At 36.1% G+C, this 20,685-nt stretch overlaps 1 protein-coding gene across 3 annotated transcripts in view; it reads left to right on the top strand.

The window, feature by feature from the left end:
• The window catches only part of LOC123879073, a 36,218-nt gene extending 16,139 nt beyond the window's left edge, over nt 1-20,079 (top strand). The window contains exons 10-24 of one of the 3 annotated variants that reach the window (XM_045926583.1): nt 7,529-7,628; nt 8,388-9,267; nt 9,526-9,724; nt 9,933-10,128; nt 10,235-10,453; nt 10,957-11,992; nt 12,718-12,929; nt 13,509-13,827; nt 13,928-13,997; nt 14,557-14,662; nt 15,408-15,515; nt 17,129-17,245; nt 18,480-18,619; nt 19,143-19,226; nt 19,887-20,079. In XM_045926583.1, the coding sequence (XP_045782539.1) occupies nt 7,529-7,628; nt 8,388-9,267; nt 9,526-9,724; nt 9,933-10,128; nt 10,235-10,453; nt 10,957-11,992; nt 12,718-12,929; nt 13,509-13,827; nt 13,928-13,997; nt 14,557-14,662; nt 15,408-15,515; nt 17,129-17,245; nt 18,480-18,619; nt 19,143-19,226; nt 19,887-20,015 (3,915 nt within the window). In that variant the 3' untranslated portion in view covers nt 20,016-20,079. Of the gene's footprint in view, nt 1-7,528; nt 7,629-8,387; nt 9,268-9,525; nt 9,725-9,932; nt 10,129-10,234; nt 10,454-10,935; nt 11,993-12,717; nt 12,930-13,508; nt 13,828-13,927; nt 13,998-14,556; nt 14,663-15,407; nt 15,516-17,128; nt 17,246-18,479; nt 18,620-19,142; nt 19,227-19,886 lie in introns of all 3 variants that reach the window. The other 2 variants (XM_045926582.1, XM_045926584.1) reach the window with 2 other exon arrangements.
• Nucleotides 20,080-20,685: the final 606 nt, after the last annotated feature.

Genomic DNA, 20,685 nt, shown 5'->3' with positions numbered 1-20,685 from the left:
CTTTCTACGATCCAACGGGGTCTTGTGAATCATTTTTTCAAGCTGAGCGGTTTTCAAAGGATGCTTATGCATTTTTCTCTTCATTGTTTTTTCTTTCTGTGTAATTCTAATAAGCATTATAAAAATCTTTCTATTGAAGCTATTTCTTAAGCTTTAGCTTTATTTCGAAATTATTGTATTTTTTTGTATGGAAAGATACAAAACTATATTGTCTGTTTATAAGGCTTATTTTGTTTCGTATGTGAAAAGCATAGTAAAGAAAACTAAGCTAATATTTTTGTAAATGAAAAATGTAATGAATGTATAATTTAATCATAATTTTACTCCCCTGTTAAGGGGTTCAAACACTGGATTTATGTCTAGGATTTCAGGGGGGGTTTGAACCCCTAACCCACCAATGCTCACGTTTTCTCTCTAATCACAGGCTACTCCCCATTAACTTAGAATCATAATATTAGACAAGTAGAAATGTTTATAGCGTAAGTTAAGAGAAAACCATGAATTAGTGGTTACATCACAAAAAAAAAAACGACCAAGTGCGAGTGCACTGAGGGTTCCGTACTCGGGTATTTTTTCCAACATTTTGCACGATAACTCAAAAACTATTGTACATAAAAATAAATAAAAATCGGTTTTAGGATGTACAGGTAAAGTCCTTTTATATTATGATACCCCACTTGGTATAGTTATCTTATTTTGAAAACTGAAACACATTTTAATTTTTTTTAATGATGTAACCACAAATTCGCGGTTTTCAGATTTATTCCTGTACTTGTGCTATAAGATCTACCTACATACCAAATTTCATGATTCTAGGTCAACGGTCCCTATAGGTTTCTTGACAGACAGATAGACGGACAAACAAACAGACAGACAGACAACAAAGTGATCCTACAAGGGTTCCGTTTTTCCTTTTGAGGTACGGAACCCTAAAACGGTCAAGTGTGAGTCGGACTCGTAGTCGAAGGATTGCGTCCCATCATACATCACCATCATGCCGTCTACATATATGATTTAGTAACTCAATTTTTCGTGAACACATTTTTTTTTGTGTAATATAACCACAAAATTCACGGTTTTCGGATTTTTTCCTTTCCTTGTGCTATAAGACCTACTTAATTGCTAAATTTCAAGATTGTGGGTCAGCAAGACTCTCTAAGTCCCTAGAGGTCAAAAGTGGCGCCCTATAGGTTTTCTTGACAGACATGACGGACAGACGAAATGACAGACAGACTGAATGACAAGGCAGACAGACAGGCAACAAAGTGATCCTCTAAGGGTTCCGTACCTCAAAAGGAAAAACGGAACCCTTCTCCTGCTAGTCGGCTCGCACTTGACTCGTGTTTTTGATACAAACTCACAATAAAGACAGCACTGACTCCTAGACTTCGTCATCATAATGAAACGTACAAAAAACGCTTTTTCGGCCAGACAGAGCTCTTTGGCGTTCTAGACACAGTAGGTACTTGTTTATATTGCACTTAAATGTACTAACTTGACTTTCTTTATGTCTTGCACTGTTTCCCTTTTGGTAGGTATTGCATTGAATTCTCTTCATATTAACTATTTTTGACTCTCATTTATTTATTACTAGAGGATGCCCGCGACTTCGTCCGCGTGGATTTAGGTTTTTAATGATCCCGTGGGAACTGTTTGATTTTCCGGGATAAAATGCCTATGTCAATCACAGGGACGCAAGCTACCTCGGTACCAAATTTCATACAAATCGGTTAAGCGGTCTTTACTCTTTAGAATTCCCGTGGGAACGCTTTGATTTTCCGGGATAAAAAGTAGCCTATGTCCGTCTCCGGGATATAAGCTAACCCTGTACCAAAATTATTCAGAATCGGTTAAACTGTTGGGCCGTGATAAGGTAGCAGACAGACAGACACTTTCGCATTTATAATATTAGTATGGATAGTATTGATTTATTGACTGGGGGTTAATGGTATTAACCCCCAATCACCCAAAAAGAGGGGTGTTATAAGTTTGACGTGTGTATTTGTGTATCTGTCTGTGGCATCGTAGCTCCTAAACTAATGAACTGATTTTTTTTTTTTTGAGAGGTGGCCTGATCGAGTGTGTTCTTAGCAATAATACAAGAAAATCGGTTCAGCCGTTTGAAAGTTATCAGCTCTTTTCTAGTTAGGTACTGTCGGGGGTGTTGTAAATTTTTGATTTACACTTGTATTTTATTAATTTATTTCATAATAATAAACTTCTAGTTAGTACATATCATAAAACAAGCGTAAATTAAAAATTTATAACACCCCCGACAAGTGAAGGTTACAGTAACTAGAAAAGAGCTGATAACTTTCAAACGGCTGAACCGATTTTCTTGGATTATAGCTAAGAACACTCTCGATCAAGCCACCATTCAAACAAAAAACTAAATTAAAATCGGTTCATTCGTTTAGGCGCTACGATGCCACAGACAGATACACAGATACACATATATATATATATATACAGATATACACGTCAAACTAATAACACCCCTCTTTTTGGGCCGGGGGTTAATAACAAAAGCAGAACTTAGAAATAACTTAGAAATTAATTTCGCATATTGACTGTAATTTATGAGTGAACTATTTCCCGAAACTAAAATAAATTCACACATTTAATGTGGAATCAATATATTTAACTGCAAGATGTAATTGTTCTCGGAAAGTTTACGAAATTGTATGGAACGCACATCTAGTAATATAATGAAGTTCAAATGAGTTAAGGGGAAGGTTTCACTATGATTTACAGGGAATTTATAGTGAAAGCTGAACCAAATATCAAACTCAAATCATTTATTCAAATTGGATACCTACCATTGTATAATTGTTTGATCGATTGTGGAATTTGTAAGATAATGATATAATGATGATAATTGATATTTAATTACGTAAACTTAAAACTAAAGCTAGATTTTTACAGAAAGAAATTCAGCTCAACTACGATTGGGCGTAATATATTTATAGTTAAGACGATTTATTTTTACCGATATCTAAAAAAGCTAAATACTATGCAATATTTACATATATGGACATTTACGTACCTACTTTATGTTTTTTGGTTCTACTAAACAAAATAAAGCCGAAGCAATTACATATTATATGGCATATTATATTCGTGCTCGGTGATGAGTAAGACAGAAGATTAAAAATGCACGAGAGTAAAGTAACAATGTGTGTATGTGGCGTTCTGCTAATTTCGCCCGCGTGGAGTTCAGTTTTTTTAATCCCATAGGAACTCTTTGATTTTCCGGGATAAAAAGTAGCCTTTGTTCTTCCCTGGGATATATCCCAAGTCTGTATCCATTGACATCGGTTCAGCGGTTGGACCGTGAAAACGTAGCAGACAGACAGACAGACAGACACATTTTCGCATTTATAATATTACTAGCTGACGCCCGCGACTTCGTCCGCGTGGATTTAGGTTTTTCGAAATCCCGTGGGAACTCTTTGGTTTTCCGGGATAAAAAGTAGCCTATGTGCTAATCCAGGATATTATCTATCTCCATTCCGAATTTCAGCCAAATCCGTCCAGTAGTTTTTGCGTGAAGGAGTAACAAACATACACACACACACACACACACACACACATACAAACTTTCGCCTTTATAATATTAGTGTGAAGTATGGAAGTATGCATTATCGTTGAGTCGAAGCGACTCTTTTCTGTCAGATTTTGTAGTCAGAGCGTATATTTTTAAAAAGGTAATAATTGAGGTTAAAACAAAAATAATACTTCATAACTTCCCCTTAACAGTTCACCAAATTAAGGCATCGTTACTAACATGTGACGTACGCGTAACATTAAATCACACCCCATCTCTTTCTAACCCCTAAAGAGTGAAAGAGAGGTAAACCCACTAAATAACTACCCTACCCACTCACACGCTATTAGTAAGAGAGGGAGGGGGATATCAATTTTTGGGACGTTGACTGAATTACTATAATGACCTTTTATATGTGTGTATGTGTGTATGTTTGTTTATTGGTTTTAGAGTGCTTTGTAATGAATGTAACAGTTAATTCCGTTACTTGAAGACTTCTTATGGTTCCGGGTTCGATACCCGGCAGAGGTTTTTTGGGGTTTTTAGGGTTCCGAACATCAAAAGGAAAAACGGAACCCTTATAGGATCACTTTGTTGTTTGTCTGTCTGTCAAGAAACCTATAGGGTACTTCCCGTTGACCTAGAATCATGAAATTTAGCAGGTAGGTAGGTCTTATAGCACAAGTACAGGAATAAATCTGAAAACCGCGAATTTGTGGTTACATCATTAAAAAAAAATTTAAATGTGTTTAAATTTTCAAAGTAAGATAACTATACCAAGTGGGATATCATATGAAAGGGCTTTACCTGTACATTCTAAAACAGATTTTTATTTATTTTTATCACACTATCACACTTAATATTATAAAGGCGAAAGTTTGTATGTGTGTGTGTGTGTGTGTGTGTGTGTGTGTGTGAGTGTGTGTGTATGTTTGTTACTCCTTCACGCAAAAACTACAGGACGGATTTGGCTGAAATTCGGAATGGAGATAGATAATATCCTGGATTAGCACATAGGCTACTTTTTATCCTGGAAAACCAAAGAGTTTCCACGGGATATCGAAAAACCTAAATCCACGCGGACGAAGTCGCGGGCGTCAGCTAGTGTTTAATAGTTTTTGATTTATCATGCATAATGTTGGAAATACCTGAGTACGGAACCCTCAGTGCGCAAGTCTGACTCGCACTTGGCCGATTTTTATTTCTGAATTGGCAGTCTGGTGTGGTGGACTCAGTAACAGGGTCCAGTTCGCAACATTCGGGTACGGAACCCTAAAAAAGTATCCCGGACTCCTTGAGAAGACCTTTGCTGTATCTATTCTACTCCCTTTACAACCTCTCGCACTGCCAAGGGTCACTGGTAGAGGTCTCTCATAGAGATAAGCGCTTCCCTGTCCACTTTTTAACCCCCGACCCAAAAAGAGGGGTGTTATAAGTTTGACGTGTGTATCTGTATATCTGTGTATCTGTCTGTGGCATCGTAGCTCCTAAACTAATGAACCGATTTTAATTTAGTTTTTTTTTTTTGTTTGAAAGGTGGCTCGATCGAGAGTGTTCTTAGCTATAATCGAAGAAAATCGGTTCAGCTGTTTGAAAGTTATCAGCTCTTTTCTAGTTACTGTAACCTTCACTTGTCGGGGGTGTTATAAATTTTTTATTTACACTTGTTCTTTCTTTTTCTTTTCGTTGTTACAACTTTCTGGTACAAATAAAAAAAGAAGACTGGCGTATTGACATATTATTAACTAGCTATAAGCACTGGATATATTAAGGCTATCACGGCTAGAAGTAGAATAACTAATTCAAAACACATTTTCGCTGACCACTTAACGGCAAGTAGACTGTGCAGTAGAAACAGGTGACTTAATCGAGAAAGTTGAAATTACATAAACATCCCGCTCTAATAGAAATACAAACGACAGGGCATGTTATATAAGCGACAGCGGAAACTTGCTACGCTTTTTTTTATTTGATAAATTTTGAGCACAAAATGTGGTTAATTCTATTGCAAAAAAATAGCACAATCTCTAATCAAACTGGCTGGTCCAAATGTAGTGCTATTCTTTTCCGCAAGGAACATTATGAAAGAGATAGCTATACATAGGAACAGTAAAAAATGGTTTAAAAATTGAATTTCCACTTTCTATTTCACGGCCTCTGCCTAGTGACCAGATAGGTTAGGTGAGGTTGTCAAAGTAATGTCTTTCCTCATTACCGCTCTTACACCCGCTTCCTATGTAACACTTACCGGTCTTAAAGACCCCCAAGAATTTTCTATATATAATTATATAGCAATAAATATGTCTGCATGTTATTTAAAAGTGAGCATATTTAATTGATAGTTATTCCACAACCGCTCTTGCACCCCGTTTAGTGTTTTTACATCGCTAAACTTTTTTATCTATCTAATCATATTTAATCTGTATCAGCGTCATAATTAATCTGTTAAAAATGTCTTATGCCCCTCTCTCTCTCTCTCTTTCTTTCTCTCTCTCTGTGTTTTCAACCTGAATAAAATGGTCGTGTTTTGAAAGAGCTCTGCGTTTTATAAATAAGATGCCTGGTACCTTCGCCCGAGTAGATTTAGGAACAGAAAATCCCTAACACAATTTGGAATTGGCCGGAATTGCCCTCAAAGATCTCTAACACACCCGCTTCCTCTTATACAATGTAACCCGTACCGGTCTTAAAGACCCCCAAGCATTTTCTATATTAACCCTTCACAATAAATATGTCTGGATGTTATTTAAAAGTGAGCAGGTGGGGTTTTAGCGGGAGAATTATTTCGTACCGTTTAAGTGTTAAATAATGGACACTTTTAATTTTGGCGCGACGCATGGCTTTTATTTATAATGGCTTTTAATGGGTTTTTTGACAAAACGAAATTATTAGATCGTTATTTTGTTTTAATGTAAACGTGGAAAACGATTCCAAAAAGGTTAGGATTTCTCAGACCTTACAATATTATAGTAGTGCAAAGCCTCGATAGCTCAACGGTTGAGGAGCGGACTGAATTCCGAAAGGTCAGCGGTTCAAACCCCACCCGTTGCACTATTGTCGTACCCATTTCTGGCACAAGCTTTACGCTTCATTGGAGGGGAAAGGGGAGTATAAGTCATTATTAGCATGGCTAATATTCTTTCAAAAAAAAAATTCAACTTATGTTCTACCACTTTGGGGGTTCAGTATCACACTAATATTACAAAGGCGAAAGTTTATGTGTATGTGTGTATGTTTTACTCTTTCACGCAAAAACTACAGAACGGATTTGGCTGAAATTCGTAATGGATTTAGATTATATCCTGGATTGACACATAGGCTACTTTTTAACCGACTTCCAAAAAAGGAGGAGGTTCTCAATTCGTCGGAATCTTTTTTATTCCGTAAATCAAAGAGCTCTTACACGATTTTGAAAAGCCTAAATCCACGCGGACGAAGTCGCGGGCATCAGCTAGTAATAAAAAAGCTTCTGCATCTATCTGAAAAAATTTTGCATAGATATCTGAAGTATATTGTATTAACATCTCCTGAAGATACTCCGGTTTCGGAGTAAAACGTGCATGGAGTATGTCTTAGATGGCTTGTGTTGTATTGTGTGGTGGTGATGCAGATTACTTGCTTTACCCACATGTATAGTAGCGGGAGGGTGGGCGGTGCATATCAATGCTGCACGTTATACCTTGAGGTTTATCTGATTTAGCGAAATATATAGCAAAGAAGTTTATTCTTCCTTGTATTTATTTTCTATTACATTATAAGTCCAAGATTAAAATGTGTAATTGACTCGCTCCAGCAAAGCGTGAGGCTGCAATTGTTTGTTAAATATTATGGCATAACAATTATTATTGTAAATTGAACATTTCAAAAAAGCCACCGTCGAGTTTCTTGCTGGTTCTTCTCACTATCCGAACGGCATTCCGAATTAATGGTAAATTATTCTGACTTATTTTATTTGAATTATTTATTCTATTCTATTTTCAGAATATCATGGATGACTTAGAAACTGGTATGAGTGAAGACCTGGCAAGCATTTTGGATAACGAGAAAAGGGTGGAAGGTCAAAATAATCAAAGGTTAAAAGGTATAACAGATTAAAAAAAAAAAAATCAGTTACAAGTTAGCCCTTGACTGCAATATGACCGAGTATCCAGTATTGTAGCTTTACTAATATTAAAAACTAGCTTTAAGCCCGCGACTTCGTCCGCATGGACTACTCAAGTTTCAAACCCCTAATTTACGCCTATAGGGGTTGAATTATAAGAAATTCTTTCTCAGCTGATGTCTACGTCATAATGTCTATCCGCATGCCAAACAGCCTGATCCGCTTTTTGTTGAGAGATTAGTCAGTCACTCAGCTTTTCAATTTTTTTTATATTTAGAATTTGACAAATATAAATGTAAAAAAATAAATGAAAATTAAAACAAATCAACAAGCAAGCATCACTCGATCGGATTTTTTTGGTAATGTAAAAAATGCTTGGTCAAACTGAGATAGATAATATTGTTATAATATCACACTAATATTATAAAGGCGAAAGTTTGTATGTGTGTGTGTGTGTGTGTGTGTGTATGTTTGTTACTCCTTCACGCAAAAACTACTGGACGGATTTGGCTGAAATTTAGAATGGACATAGATAATATCCTGGATTAGCACATAAGCTACTTTTTATCCCGGAAAATCAAAGAGTTTCCACGGGATTTCAAAAAACCTAAATCCACGCGGGCGAAGTCGCGGGCATCGGCTAGTCTTTTATACATTTACGAAGTGACTGGTGATATAAATTGTAATTAGTTAACGCAGATCAAACCAAAAAAGAAATTAAACTAAACTTATTTGCAGATTTTTTCAAAAAACTCATACAAACCGACGTACAAATCAGAAAACTTAAACAATCAATCAACAATAACTACCAAATTGATAATTTGAAGCCTATTACGGACAGATTCAAACGATCAGTCAAAATGATAAAAGGCAAACATCGTTTTAGACCTTTTGGTAAAACGACAGTAACTATGCAAACCAAAATGAATACCAGTAAAGAAACAGTGGTGAAATCTAAAAAAGATGATAAAAGATCTGTAACAGATAACAATGTAGGTTTAACTGGTTATGTCATTGAATCTAAAGAAGTAGTGATACGGTACGATACAGATAAGAAAAGGAAATTCCCTAAATGCTCTCATGTGCATGAGGAAAAATCTCATGAGAAAAAATTAAAACATCCGTATTACAAACACAGTCAAAGAGTTGACGAAATGCTTGAAACATACAAGAAACCTGATGATACAACTGAGAATTTTGATGTTATTTATGACATAACTGAGAGTTTGAAGACAAAACCTGATAGTGATAAAGATAATGATGAAAGTGTAACTAAATTAATCACGAAAATAGCTAAACCTAAAACTAATGGCAAAAATGATGATGAAAAAAGTTTTATAATAGCGAAAACTGAATCTTATGATCGCGAAAACAGTAAAATGAATGATTATGAAAAGAGAAATGAAGACCAGTTACACTATCGTAGATTTAACGATGAGAGTGATGGTTTGACTCATCGTCACCATCATCTTACAACTACTACTACAACTTCTTCAACAGTCAAGGATATGACAGATGGTGATACAAGTGATACGTCTAGTGATTTTGATTATAATATGGAAAAGTTTCTGTCAACTGCGCCATTGTATGACCTTGCTTTGAGCGTATCCACTTTTATGTTAGTATATTTTCATGTTTGGAACCTATAAAGGAAAAACGGAATCTTTATAGGATCACTTTCTTGTCTGTCTGTCTGTCTATCTGTATGTCTGCCAGCTTTTAACAAACCAGACTTGCGACGATTAGGAATCACACATTCTCAGATTGACCCGTGTTTCAAACTCAGACCCTAAATCTATTTCTAATGTCCAATGCACAAAATCTAATCTAACTACTTGAAGAAATATTACCTATAATCTTTTTATAACTATTATAGAAATCCTACAAACAGAGAAGTGTTAAGGTCAAAGTTACCAAGAAATCAACATTTGGGTCAAAGAAATTTATTACAAGTCAATGAAGAAGACGAAGAAAAAGAAGATTTAATTTACGATGACCTCAAGGAAGTACTGACTGATGATAGAGAGGGACACGACGATATGGACAGACATGGAGAAAGGAAGAAGAGAGATTATGTATCTCACTTTTGTTAATAGTTATTGTTTATTTACAGTAGTCCTAGTACAGTAGGTCTAAGCTTTGTATTAGTTTCGCAATGGTAAGCCGTTTATTATGTCAAATCCCATATGGCAGATACCTCTCCATTCCATTCTATTAGCCAGGTGAGATTGCAGTCAAGGGCTAACTTGTGTAAGAATTAAAAAAAATACAACTTTATCACAGGAAGAAAAGATAGCTATACCAGAAGATTTCAATCAAAATAAACACAGTGTTTTGAATGTAATAAATCCAAATTGGAAAGGGCCAATGCCTCTATACCCGGATGAACTAAATGCTATGATAAAACAGGCGGCATTGCAAAATGTATATATGTATGCACCTTTGAATACAAGGGATAGCAAAGTGAAAAGGAATATAGGTACAGTAAAAGTTTACAATAATTGAGGTTGAACGTATCGTTCCCTATATCGATATCAATAATGTAATAGACAATGATGACAATTAAATCATTACTTTATTCATAGATGAAAAAGTCAGTGCCATGAGTGACACCCAATATATTGAAGATTATACCAACAAGAAGTATGATAAGTTAGCTAAAATGGCTCAAGCGTATAGCGATTATGGAGTACTTTACAACAAAGGAAATACGAATTTTAATGATAAAGGAATGAAATCATCGTATATGAAAAGGTTTAAGAAACTTTTTAATAGACAAACCCCTCTCGGAAGATATGTAAAAGGTTATATTTTTGTCATTATACTTAACAAATCTATATGCGTCTGTAACATCATTTAGGTCAGAGTACAGCCAATTGAATGCCACTCACAGACTAGCTCTTTACTAAATCTCAAAATAAACCCTAAAACTAAAGGTCCAAATGAATAATTTAATCGATCTATCTAATTAATCTCGTAATCAATCAGTAAGTTATTTAGTAGTACCATTGTTATTTGTCCAAAACTGTGCGATCTTTTTTGACAAATATCGTTATTAAGTACCTTGTTGACAAGTTACGAGATTAATTAATGAATAGATTGCAGATGTATTGATTATATTTATTATTCATTTCGGCCATTTATGGAATCAGATTGCAGTCGAGAGCCAACTTGTAATGAAATAGAGATACAAACAAGGGACTTATAAGTAATAGTTACAAATTTGCCCTTGATTGCGATCCGATTCCACTAATGGATTATATCGAATTATAATTATTCTAAGCAGGTTTAACACATGACACGGAAGGTTTCAGATTTGAAATAAAAGATGGGAGTGCATCAAATAATAAAGAATTCGGTGAAGGTTTTCAAAAACATTTCAAATTCAGTGAAAACTCTTACGGAGACTATAGCACTACTCTTATTCCTATATACAATATGAATTATGAATATGACAAATTATACACACCTGCATATTTACTGAACACCAGTATAGATTTATTGAAAACTACTAATCATGATCAAAGTTTAATTTTGACTTTTAAAAAAGGAGATGGTCTAAGGACACTTAAATCTATTGATATGACGTACGAAGATAATGATAAAGATATAAATGAAGCGATCGAATTAAATCTGAATGAAGTTAAAGATGCAATAAATGAAGTTATGAATCTTACTAACTTTAACGTTATAACTGGTGAAGTTAATGATGTAATAAATGAAGATACTACACTTAATTCACATGAAGTTGATGATAAAATAAACGCAACTAACTTTCAAAATCTAAGTGAAGATGGTGACATAGTTAATGAAACCCTTGCATTTAATCTAACTACAGAGAATAATAATGATATAATAAACGAACCCAGTGCAAATGAAGTTAGCAATAAAATACATGGAATTTATGCATTTAATGCAGCAAATAATAAAATCCCAAATGAAAATTCAAGTGATTTTACTATAAGAAAGAGTTTAAGGGTACTTAAATCTATAGATTTACCAGATGGTGTTATTATTGACGGAATTTTTAAAAATAACGCAATCAAAGTAACTAAAACGAATGTCACAAAGAAAAATGAAACCTCTACTTACGATGATCAAGTTAATAAAACAATATCTGAAGCTAATACATTAAATTTAAATACATTTGTCGAAAAAAATTATGAAGTAAGTACACAGAATTTAACCAAAACGAGTGAAAGTAAAAGAAATTTTAACAATACAAGAGATGGTATTATAAGTTTTATCTCAATGATGTCAGACTGGTTTCGAACAATGACGAGCTTATCTGGAGCAATTAAGAAAGAACTTAAGGATGAATCTAAAGGAAATAACAATTCTAAGTAAGTATTTTATAATGCTCAAAATCTAGTAACATTAATAAATCAATCAATTCATCAACATCATCAGCCTGTGGACGTCCACTGTTGGACATAGGCCTTCCCTATAGAGCGCCATCACACCCGGTCCTCAGCCTTCCTCATCCAGCCACTTCCCGCCAGCCGCTTTATATCGTCGGTCCATCGTGCTGGAGGGCGTCCCACACTACGCTTGCTTAAACACGGTCTCCGCTCAAGGACTTTCCGGCTCCAACGGCCATCTCAGTTTGCTAATCAATCAATTAGAAATTAGAAAATGTGTGTAAGTAAAATTCAGTGAATACATAACATTGGAATCCTGACCCCAAAATCAATCAATCAGCGTCTATCAAATAAAAAGGCAGACCGACATACAGACAGACAGGACAACTAATAAGTTTCTTGTCCGTTCTTCTAAATAGAACTTTCCAAACTATTGGTAGATTATCACACTAATATTATAAAGGCGAAAGTTTGTATGTGTGTGTGTGTGTGTGTGTGTGTGTTTGTTACTCCTTCACGCTGAAACTACTGGACGGATTGGGCTGAAATTTAGAATGGAGATAGATTATACTCTTGATTAGTATAAAGGCTACTTTTTATTCCGGAAAATCAAAGAGTTCCCACGGGATTTTTAAAAAACTACATCCACGCGAACGAAGTCGCGGGCATCAGCTAGTTAACAATAATGATAATGATGATTTTTTTAGATCTAACGTAACCATGCTAAGTACAAAGAAGAAAAGTTTAGAAGAGAACATAACAAAAGACGTTTTATATCCGTCATACGATGTTGAAATGGTTGACAACATTGGTCATAGATCAAGAGTTTTACTTTCATTCGATGATAAGACAACTGTACAAGATAAACTTGTAAAGAAAAACATTTCTAAATCTAATACTGAAAAGGCTGTGACTTCAGGTATTCAAATGGTTGATTCAAGTGATTTTTTTAGGATGAAAACTGATCAGTTTTCTATTAAACGAAAAAAATCCATTGTAAAACAACTAAATGTTCCTCAAAATTACTCATATTTATTAAATACAGGCAATATGATAGAATCTGATTGAATAGATTTGACCTCTAGCTTTTTGGAGTTATATGCATTTTTGAGCAATTAAATATCACTTGGTTAAACGGTGAAGGAGAGTATTGTTAGGAATTCTCCTGCCTGAGAGTTTTTAATGGTGTGTGAAGTCTGCCATTTTAAACTTAGCCAGAGTGTTGGACTATGGCAAAGCCTTCTCAGAGGAGACCCGTGCTCAGTAGTGAGCCGGCAATAAGCTGATGATGATAGAGATAGATGCATCCCTGACTACTTCTTTTCTACATCTTTTTACCTGACTCCGGCAAAGCCAAAAGGAAGGGTTATGCTTTTAGCAGTCTATGTGTGTATGTATGTATATATGTATGTGGGTATATATGTATGTATTTCTTTTTACAATGATGAATTTTTGGTACAAGTAAAAAAACAACAAGCTTTTTATAAACTACTTTCAGAAATAAATGAAGTACTACCAATTGCTCTTGTCTTAGCAACCAATGATACAAACAAAACAAATAAAACTGTAAAGAAAAGAAATGTAGATAAAAATTTAGTATTTTGGAACGATTTATACGATGACGACGAATACGGAGTCAAAGTTGATTACATGGATAATGTTCGAGACAAACATTCAGTGAAGAAGGTTAAAAATATTCTAAACAAGTCAAAAGACTGGTTGGCAAACAAATGTAGTAATGTTAAAAATAAGTTGAGGAGAAAATCCAAAACTACTAAGAAAAAAACTACTAATATTCCAACAGACAAGATATCAGAGTAAGTATAAATTCTAGAAAAAGGCAAAGATAGTTTTATTTACGAATGCAGAGTTGTAACGGATATAATTATTCTAATAATGTAGACATTAACTTTACAGAAAATTATGCAACAGCACGTGCAAGCCTCCAGAAGTTATAAAAGAACGATTTGTGAGAAATAGTGATATCGTGAGTACAGAAATTAGTTATCAATTCACTACCCATATTATAAATGCAAAAATGTGTTTGTTTGTTGGCTTTTCCTTCAATCACAGCCACAGCGGATTAACAGATTGCCGTTATTTTTTGCATAGATATACGTGGTTAAAAAGAGAGGAAAAAAAAGAATACCCGGCTGAGTTTGTTGTGGGCTCTTCTCAGACTTGGGCGCGTTTGGAACCCTCGTAACTTTAGTTTTAAGTTTACGTAATTAGTTATCACCACTACATCATCTTTCAAATCTAAAAAATCGGGCAAACAAAAGGTTTACAATAAATAGTAGCTATTTTGAATAAATGACTTTGATTTTGATTTTGAGAGTGTCATAGGCTACTTTTTGCTTCGGAAAATCAAATAGTTGCGGACAGGCATCACCTATATAAAACACATATAAAGACAGGTACAATAGTAGGTACTTCATATCCCCGAAAAACAAAAAGCTCCCACAGGATTTTCAAAAGCGTAAATCCTCACGGACAAAGTCGCGGGCGTCATCTAGCAAACTATATTATAGTTTTCTGAAATGCAGAATGATAAGAAGAGCATAAAGAAAAGTTTCGCTGAATTGAACGCTAACATGAAGAAAGTTTGCCAAGAAGCTGCCAAGGCTATTCAAGATACAAAGAATATTGAAGGTTAGTCTTATATATGTAACTTTTTTCAATCAAAAATCGTGTGTGTGTGTATGTGTGTGTAAGTGCATGAGACCTACCGCAATACTGTTAGCAGATTCTCTTTTTCAAATTAAATTACATGAACAAATAATTAAGCAAGCGTAGTGTGGGACGCCCTCCAGCACGATGGACCGACGATATAAAGCGGCTGGCGGGAAGTGGCTGGATGAGGAAGGCTGAGGACCGAGTGTGGTGGCGCTCTTTAGGGAAGGCATATGTCCAACAGTGGACGTCCACAGGCTGATGATGATGATGATGATGATGATGATGATGATGAAATAAATCATTAAAAATATCACCGTGATCATCGCTGACTCACTATTGAGTACGGGTCTCCTCTCAGAATGAGAAGGGTTTAACCAAGTGTAGATTGGCAGACTTCACACACCTTTGAGGACATTATGGAGAACTCTCAGGCATGCAGGTTTCCTCACGATGCTTTCCTTCACTGTTAAAGCAACTGATGAATATTTTATGGACCATGCAAAGCCGTGCCGCCAGGCGATTAAGCGTTTCGGTACGATGCCGTGTAGAAACCAAAGGGATATGGATTTAATGAAAGCCATACACCTCCCAGGTTATACCGTTTCTATCGTAGACTGCATCATCACTTACCATCCGGTGAGATCATAATCAAGGGCTAACTTGTAGTGGGATGATAAAAAAATAAAACTTTTCACTGACTCTATTTATTTTTATCCTAAAGCGAGAGAAAACAGCAAAGAAAACGAAGCAGCCACATCTCTTATGCAAAATCTAGTGCGAATGATGTCAGAACTTGTTGACATCCAGGTCCAGCAGAAGACTTGCGCAAGTGAGTAAGGACTCAGCCCTATTCTCATCATATACAGAGCACGGGACTCTCCTCTCAGGTTGAGATGTATAGAGGGCACTTTGATTTTGCTCAAACATAAATCTAGTGCGAATGATGTCAGAACTTGTTGACATCCAGGTCCAGCAGAAGACTTGCGCAAGTGAGTAAGGACTCAGCCCTATTCTCATCATAATCACCATTTCAACCCATCGCTGGTCCACTACTAAGCACAGAAGTCTCATCTCAGGCTGAGATGTATAGAGCGCACTTTGATTTTGCACTGTTAAAGACAGAAACTCTGAGAAACTGTGAGAAGAAGATACTGTGAAAGACATTGTAAAGCTTTACAATATCTTTAACAGTGAAAGCCTAGTGAGAGCCTCTTTCACAGTGACAGCCTAGTTAGCTAATCCGTCTAAATAAAGTCGTTGGTTCGATTCCGGGCACGCACCACTAACTTTTCAGTTATGTGCGTTTTAAGCAATTAAATATCACTTGCTTTAACGGTGAAGGAAAACATCGTGAGGAAACCTGCATGCCTGAGAGTTTTCCATGTTTAAAGTGTGTGAAGTCTGCCAATCCGCATTGGGCCAGCGTGGCAGACTATGGCCTAAGCCCTGCTCATTCTGAGAGGAGACCCGTACTCAGTAGTGGGGCGGAAATTGGTTGATCATTCAAGACACTGTTAAAATGAGATAGCGTTATATCACATGCATAAATCTGTCCCGTTTTAACTGACACGTCTTAAGTATGTAAATTCAAAGTAGATCTCAGGGTCAAAATGAGAGGGGTTTAGGCTATAGCCACACGTGCTAAGTGAGGTTAGGCAGATAACACATTTAAGAACATTATGAAGAACTCTCAGGCATGCAGGTTTTTAATTGTGTAAACGCACATAACTCTGAAAGTTAGAGGTTCGTGAACATCGGAATTGGTGTCCGAAATCTAAACCACTCTCTCTCTCGTCTGGCTTTACACTGATTAGCCAATGTCAAGTTTGTAGTCATTTACAAGTTAGGGAAACTATATGTATAAGTATGGACTTCGTCTGTGCCGGCGCCCACCGACATATACGCGCGGCGCCCCTTAGAGTGCTTCCCAGTCAGTTCCACCACCAATAAACACCAGCAGAACACAAAAACCGGCCACTTCTAACAAAAAAAACACTCCGAAAAGGCACCGCACGCGCGCCATCAAACGCCAACACAGACGAAGTCCATCTAAACCACAAGACTTCCTATCGCAATAAACTTCTTCTTCGTCGTTCCTCTTCCTTCCTCTCCTCTTTCCTCTTTCCTTCTTCGTTCCTCTAAGCAGAGGAGTCGTGATCATCACGTCCATTTCTGGCTTCACGGAAGACCAGCGCTGTGCCTGCGTTCCCGACACAGGCGCAGCAAATGCTGAGTGGAGTCCATTTTGGCACCACACACCACGCGTCCCATTTCATATTTTATTCATTTTAAGTTATATTTTTGTTGGTACCAAATAAACAGTTTTTCTTTCTTTCTTTCTTTCCATTGCTGGACACAGGTCTTTTGTGTCCAGCAGTGGACTTATCTCGCGCCAACAACAAACTTAATTTATTCTATTGCCAAAATCTTTGAAATTTACAGAACTACCGTCAGATCTGTACAATTTCCTGGAATGGCTGACTGCGCCGAATGATGATAAGGTTCAAGGTGATGAGTGGCGCCCGGTTGCGTATGATTACAATGACGCAATCCGATATGGTAAGGTTACGTTTAACTTAAGCGATTCAAAGTGAACCAAACAGTTCTCATCATGCATCATGCAGGACCTGGATGGAGATAGGTGAAGCACTGACGCACATGCTGCTAAAATGCGTCCATGCTTTGAGATCCTCTCACTCCTCACTCCAGGAAGCCCTCGACAACCTGGGCGGTCTACTCGGCTTCTGGAGCGAGCTTGGATGCCTGGAGTAAATACTCCGGTGTGGAGTGGCAATACACGCACAATAGACGGAAGTGTTTAAGTGTTATTTTTTTTTTTTTAACTATTTAATTTTTATTTTATTTTTTTATTTTTTGGAGACACACAGTATTAAAACAATAAACAAAACAAATACAAAGCACACACACCACAACAGTCTCCAACGAAAAGTTAACACAGAATTAAAACACACAATAGCCGGGTATAAGAAGGTACATAGAACATATTATCCATACTAATATTATAAATGCGAAAGTGTGTCTGTCTGTCTGTCTGTCTGACTATCTGTCTGCTACGTTTTGACGGCCCAACCGCTGAACCAATTTTAATGTTTGGTACAGACATAGGATACATCCCGGGGAAGGACATAGGCTACTTTTTATCCCGGAAAATCAAAGAGTTCCTACGGGATTTAAAAAAAACCGAAAGCCACGCGGGTGAAGCCGCGGGCACCCACTAGTATTATGTAAATGATAAAAGAGCGTGGATTTGACTTGCAGCTTGCTACAGCAATGCACGGGATTCCAATTACCTATAAACGCGGCATTATTGTAAATCGATTTTTTTTTAAAGAGCATTCGCTGGAATTGTTGGTTCTTCTCGGTAGGAAAGGCATTCCGAAACAGAGGTAGATGCATTTGACGATTTTTTTTTTTTAAAGAATATTAGCCATGCTAATCATGACTGATACTCCCCTTTCCCCTCCAATTAAGCGTAAAGCTTGTGCCAGGAGTGGGTACGACAATAGTGCAACGGGTGGGGTTTGAACCGCCGACCTTTCGGAATTCAGTCCGCTTCTCAACCGTTGAGCTATCGAGGCTCTGAAAGTAGTTTCTTGTAAAAGTCTATTTGAATAAAAAATATTTATAGTGTAGATAGGTACCTACTAGTTACCATCTTTGTTGTGTTGTTTTACTTTTGTGTTTTTTTTTTTACAATAGTGTACAATAAAGCATATATTTCATTCATTCGTTCATTATTTCAGTTCTGTTCTAAATAAAATTTTCTCTGCAGTGAAGTCTACGGAACCTTTCGAATACCCAACAACATTGACTGAGGATACCCACCAGGATGACAGAACTGAATGTTTGGGCACAATCCGTGCTGTACAAGACCTGATACAGCAGTATGAGGGTATGACTGATGAAGACAAGGTGAGATCCTTACCGTCATCTTAACAGGGCTCTCTTCGTCACTTACTCCATACAATCGTAGCCCCAATTTCATTTGATTATTAACCAACCAAAGTCCATGAAATTTAGCAGACATATTCTAGAAACTAATATCTGTGTGTGTGTGTGTGTGTGTGTGTGGTGTTTTAGATTTTTCTAAAAATATGCAGTTTTAAAATTACAGGGGCTCAAAGATTTGTATGTGAATTTTTAAGACCGCGTAACTTTGAAACCGAATATTTTAACGGAAATATGGAAAACCACAGGCATAGATATTAGTTCCCGGAACGTTTCTACAAATTCCATTGAGTATGATTGGTTAGCATTCTAATGAGAGATGAACTACGTTTGTATGGAGCGAGTGACGGAGAGACCTGTCTTAATCTATGGAGTTCCCCAGAGAGCTGTTAACCTATGCCGGTTACTCTGGTTCTTATAGATCTCCTCATCACTCCTTTGTTATCACATAGTCTATGTTAAATTCAATTAAGAAACATTGTTACAGAGTAAAATGACTGGAGTCAAAGAATATCTAGAAAACCAACTGCTCTTCCTCAACAATAAACTGAATTACTTGTATGATCCAAACGTAAGATAAAATAAGCCTATTAAAATAATACAGAATTTAATGCTAGCCAATACTTAGCGCTATTACTATACTACCGAAACACAATCCAATACCCATTTGCCTTATACTTGTAGTTTTAGTGATTTGGTATTTTTCAAACCCCCAATGTATAAGCATGCAAACCCGGGGTCAATGCTTCACCTAAGACGTGGCATTGACCCCGCGGCTTTCATCCACGCAACGTTCGTTGACATCTCGCGTCAGTCAGATGTTTCATTTGCAAATCATTGCGAACTTTTAAAAATACAGGTTTTTTAAATTTATTTTTAATTGTGATCATCAGTAATATAACCTGTCTTCGTTTTTACTAGTATTCTAATAACACCTATGTAACTTATAAAAATGATTGATTGATAATAATTAGTTAGAAAATTCACTACATGCTTTGCCATGCGAATGGAACCTATTGTTCGTTAATGGTACTATGTGAGAAACCTTCACCCAAGTGCCAAAAATAACTGTACAAAGTTTCAACTCAGATGACTTATGAATGATGCACAAACTCATACACAACAAACAACATTCGCTTATATATTTAAACAAGATTTAGATTGCAAATGGGTAGTGATAAAAAATATTGTTGCTAATGAAAAAATTAAATAGCATAAAATAATATTTCAGCTCTTCAAATTGTATGAAAAAAGAGAGCTTCAGCGTAAAAGAAGAGATACCAGTACTAAGAAGCAAGACAAAGAAAAAGTTTCTACTGAAACCGTCAAATCAGATGGAATGAAAAAGACGGGGCGATAATAATAATTAAAAAAAATCTCGAAGTCATTGATTGTAAGTATAGACCTAATTAATTGTATCAATTTTTTTGTTAAATATTATGTTTTTGAAACATATAATTATTAAATTATGTAATAAATAGATATTATTTTATATTTTTTTGTTTCATTTTTAACCCCCGATCCAAAAAGAGGGGTGTTATAAGTTTGACGTGTGTATCTGTGAATCTGTCTGTGGCATCGTAGCTCCTAAACTAATGAACCGATTTTTTTGTTTGAAGGGTGGCTTGATCGAGAGTGTTCTTAGCCATAATCCAAGAAAAACGGTGCAGCCGTTTGAAAGTTACCAGCTCTTTTCTAGTTACTGTAACCTTCACTTGTCGGGGGTGTTATAAATTTTTAATTTACACTTGTATAATGTTTATGATGCCAGCGACTTCGTCTACGTGGATTTATGTTTTTTTTTAAACCCCGCAAAAACTTTGTTTGAATTTCCAGGGTAAAAAGTATCCTATAATATGTCCATCTCCAGGATGCAAACTATCCCCGTACCTGGAATTTGGTCAATAACGTACAAAAAATATACCATAGTCCATATCTGTTTCATACGTACAAAAACGGACCGTAAAAGTGAAAAATAAAACCGAATGAACCCTAAACTTCAGACTCCAAATTGAATTTTCCTGCAATAG

This window comes from Maniola jurtina, chromosome 27, assembly GCF_905333055.1.
Source record: "Maniola jurtina chromosome 27, ilManJurt1.1, whole genome shotgun sequence".
Taxonomy (NCBI): Eukaryota; Metazoa; Arthropoda; class Insecta; order Lepidoptera; family Nymphalidae; genus Maniola; species Maniola jurtina.
Note: the sequence above shows the minus strand (reverse complement) of the source record. Positions and strands in the feature narration are given on the sequence as shown.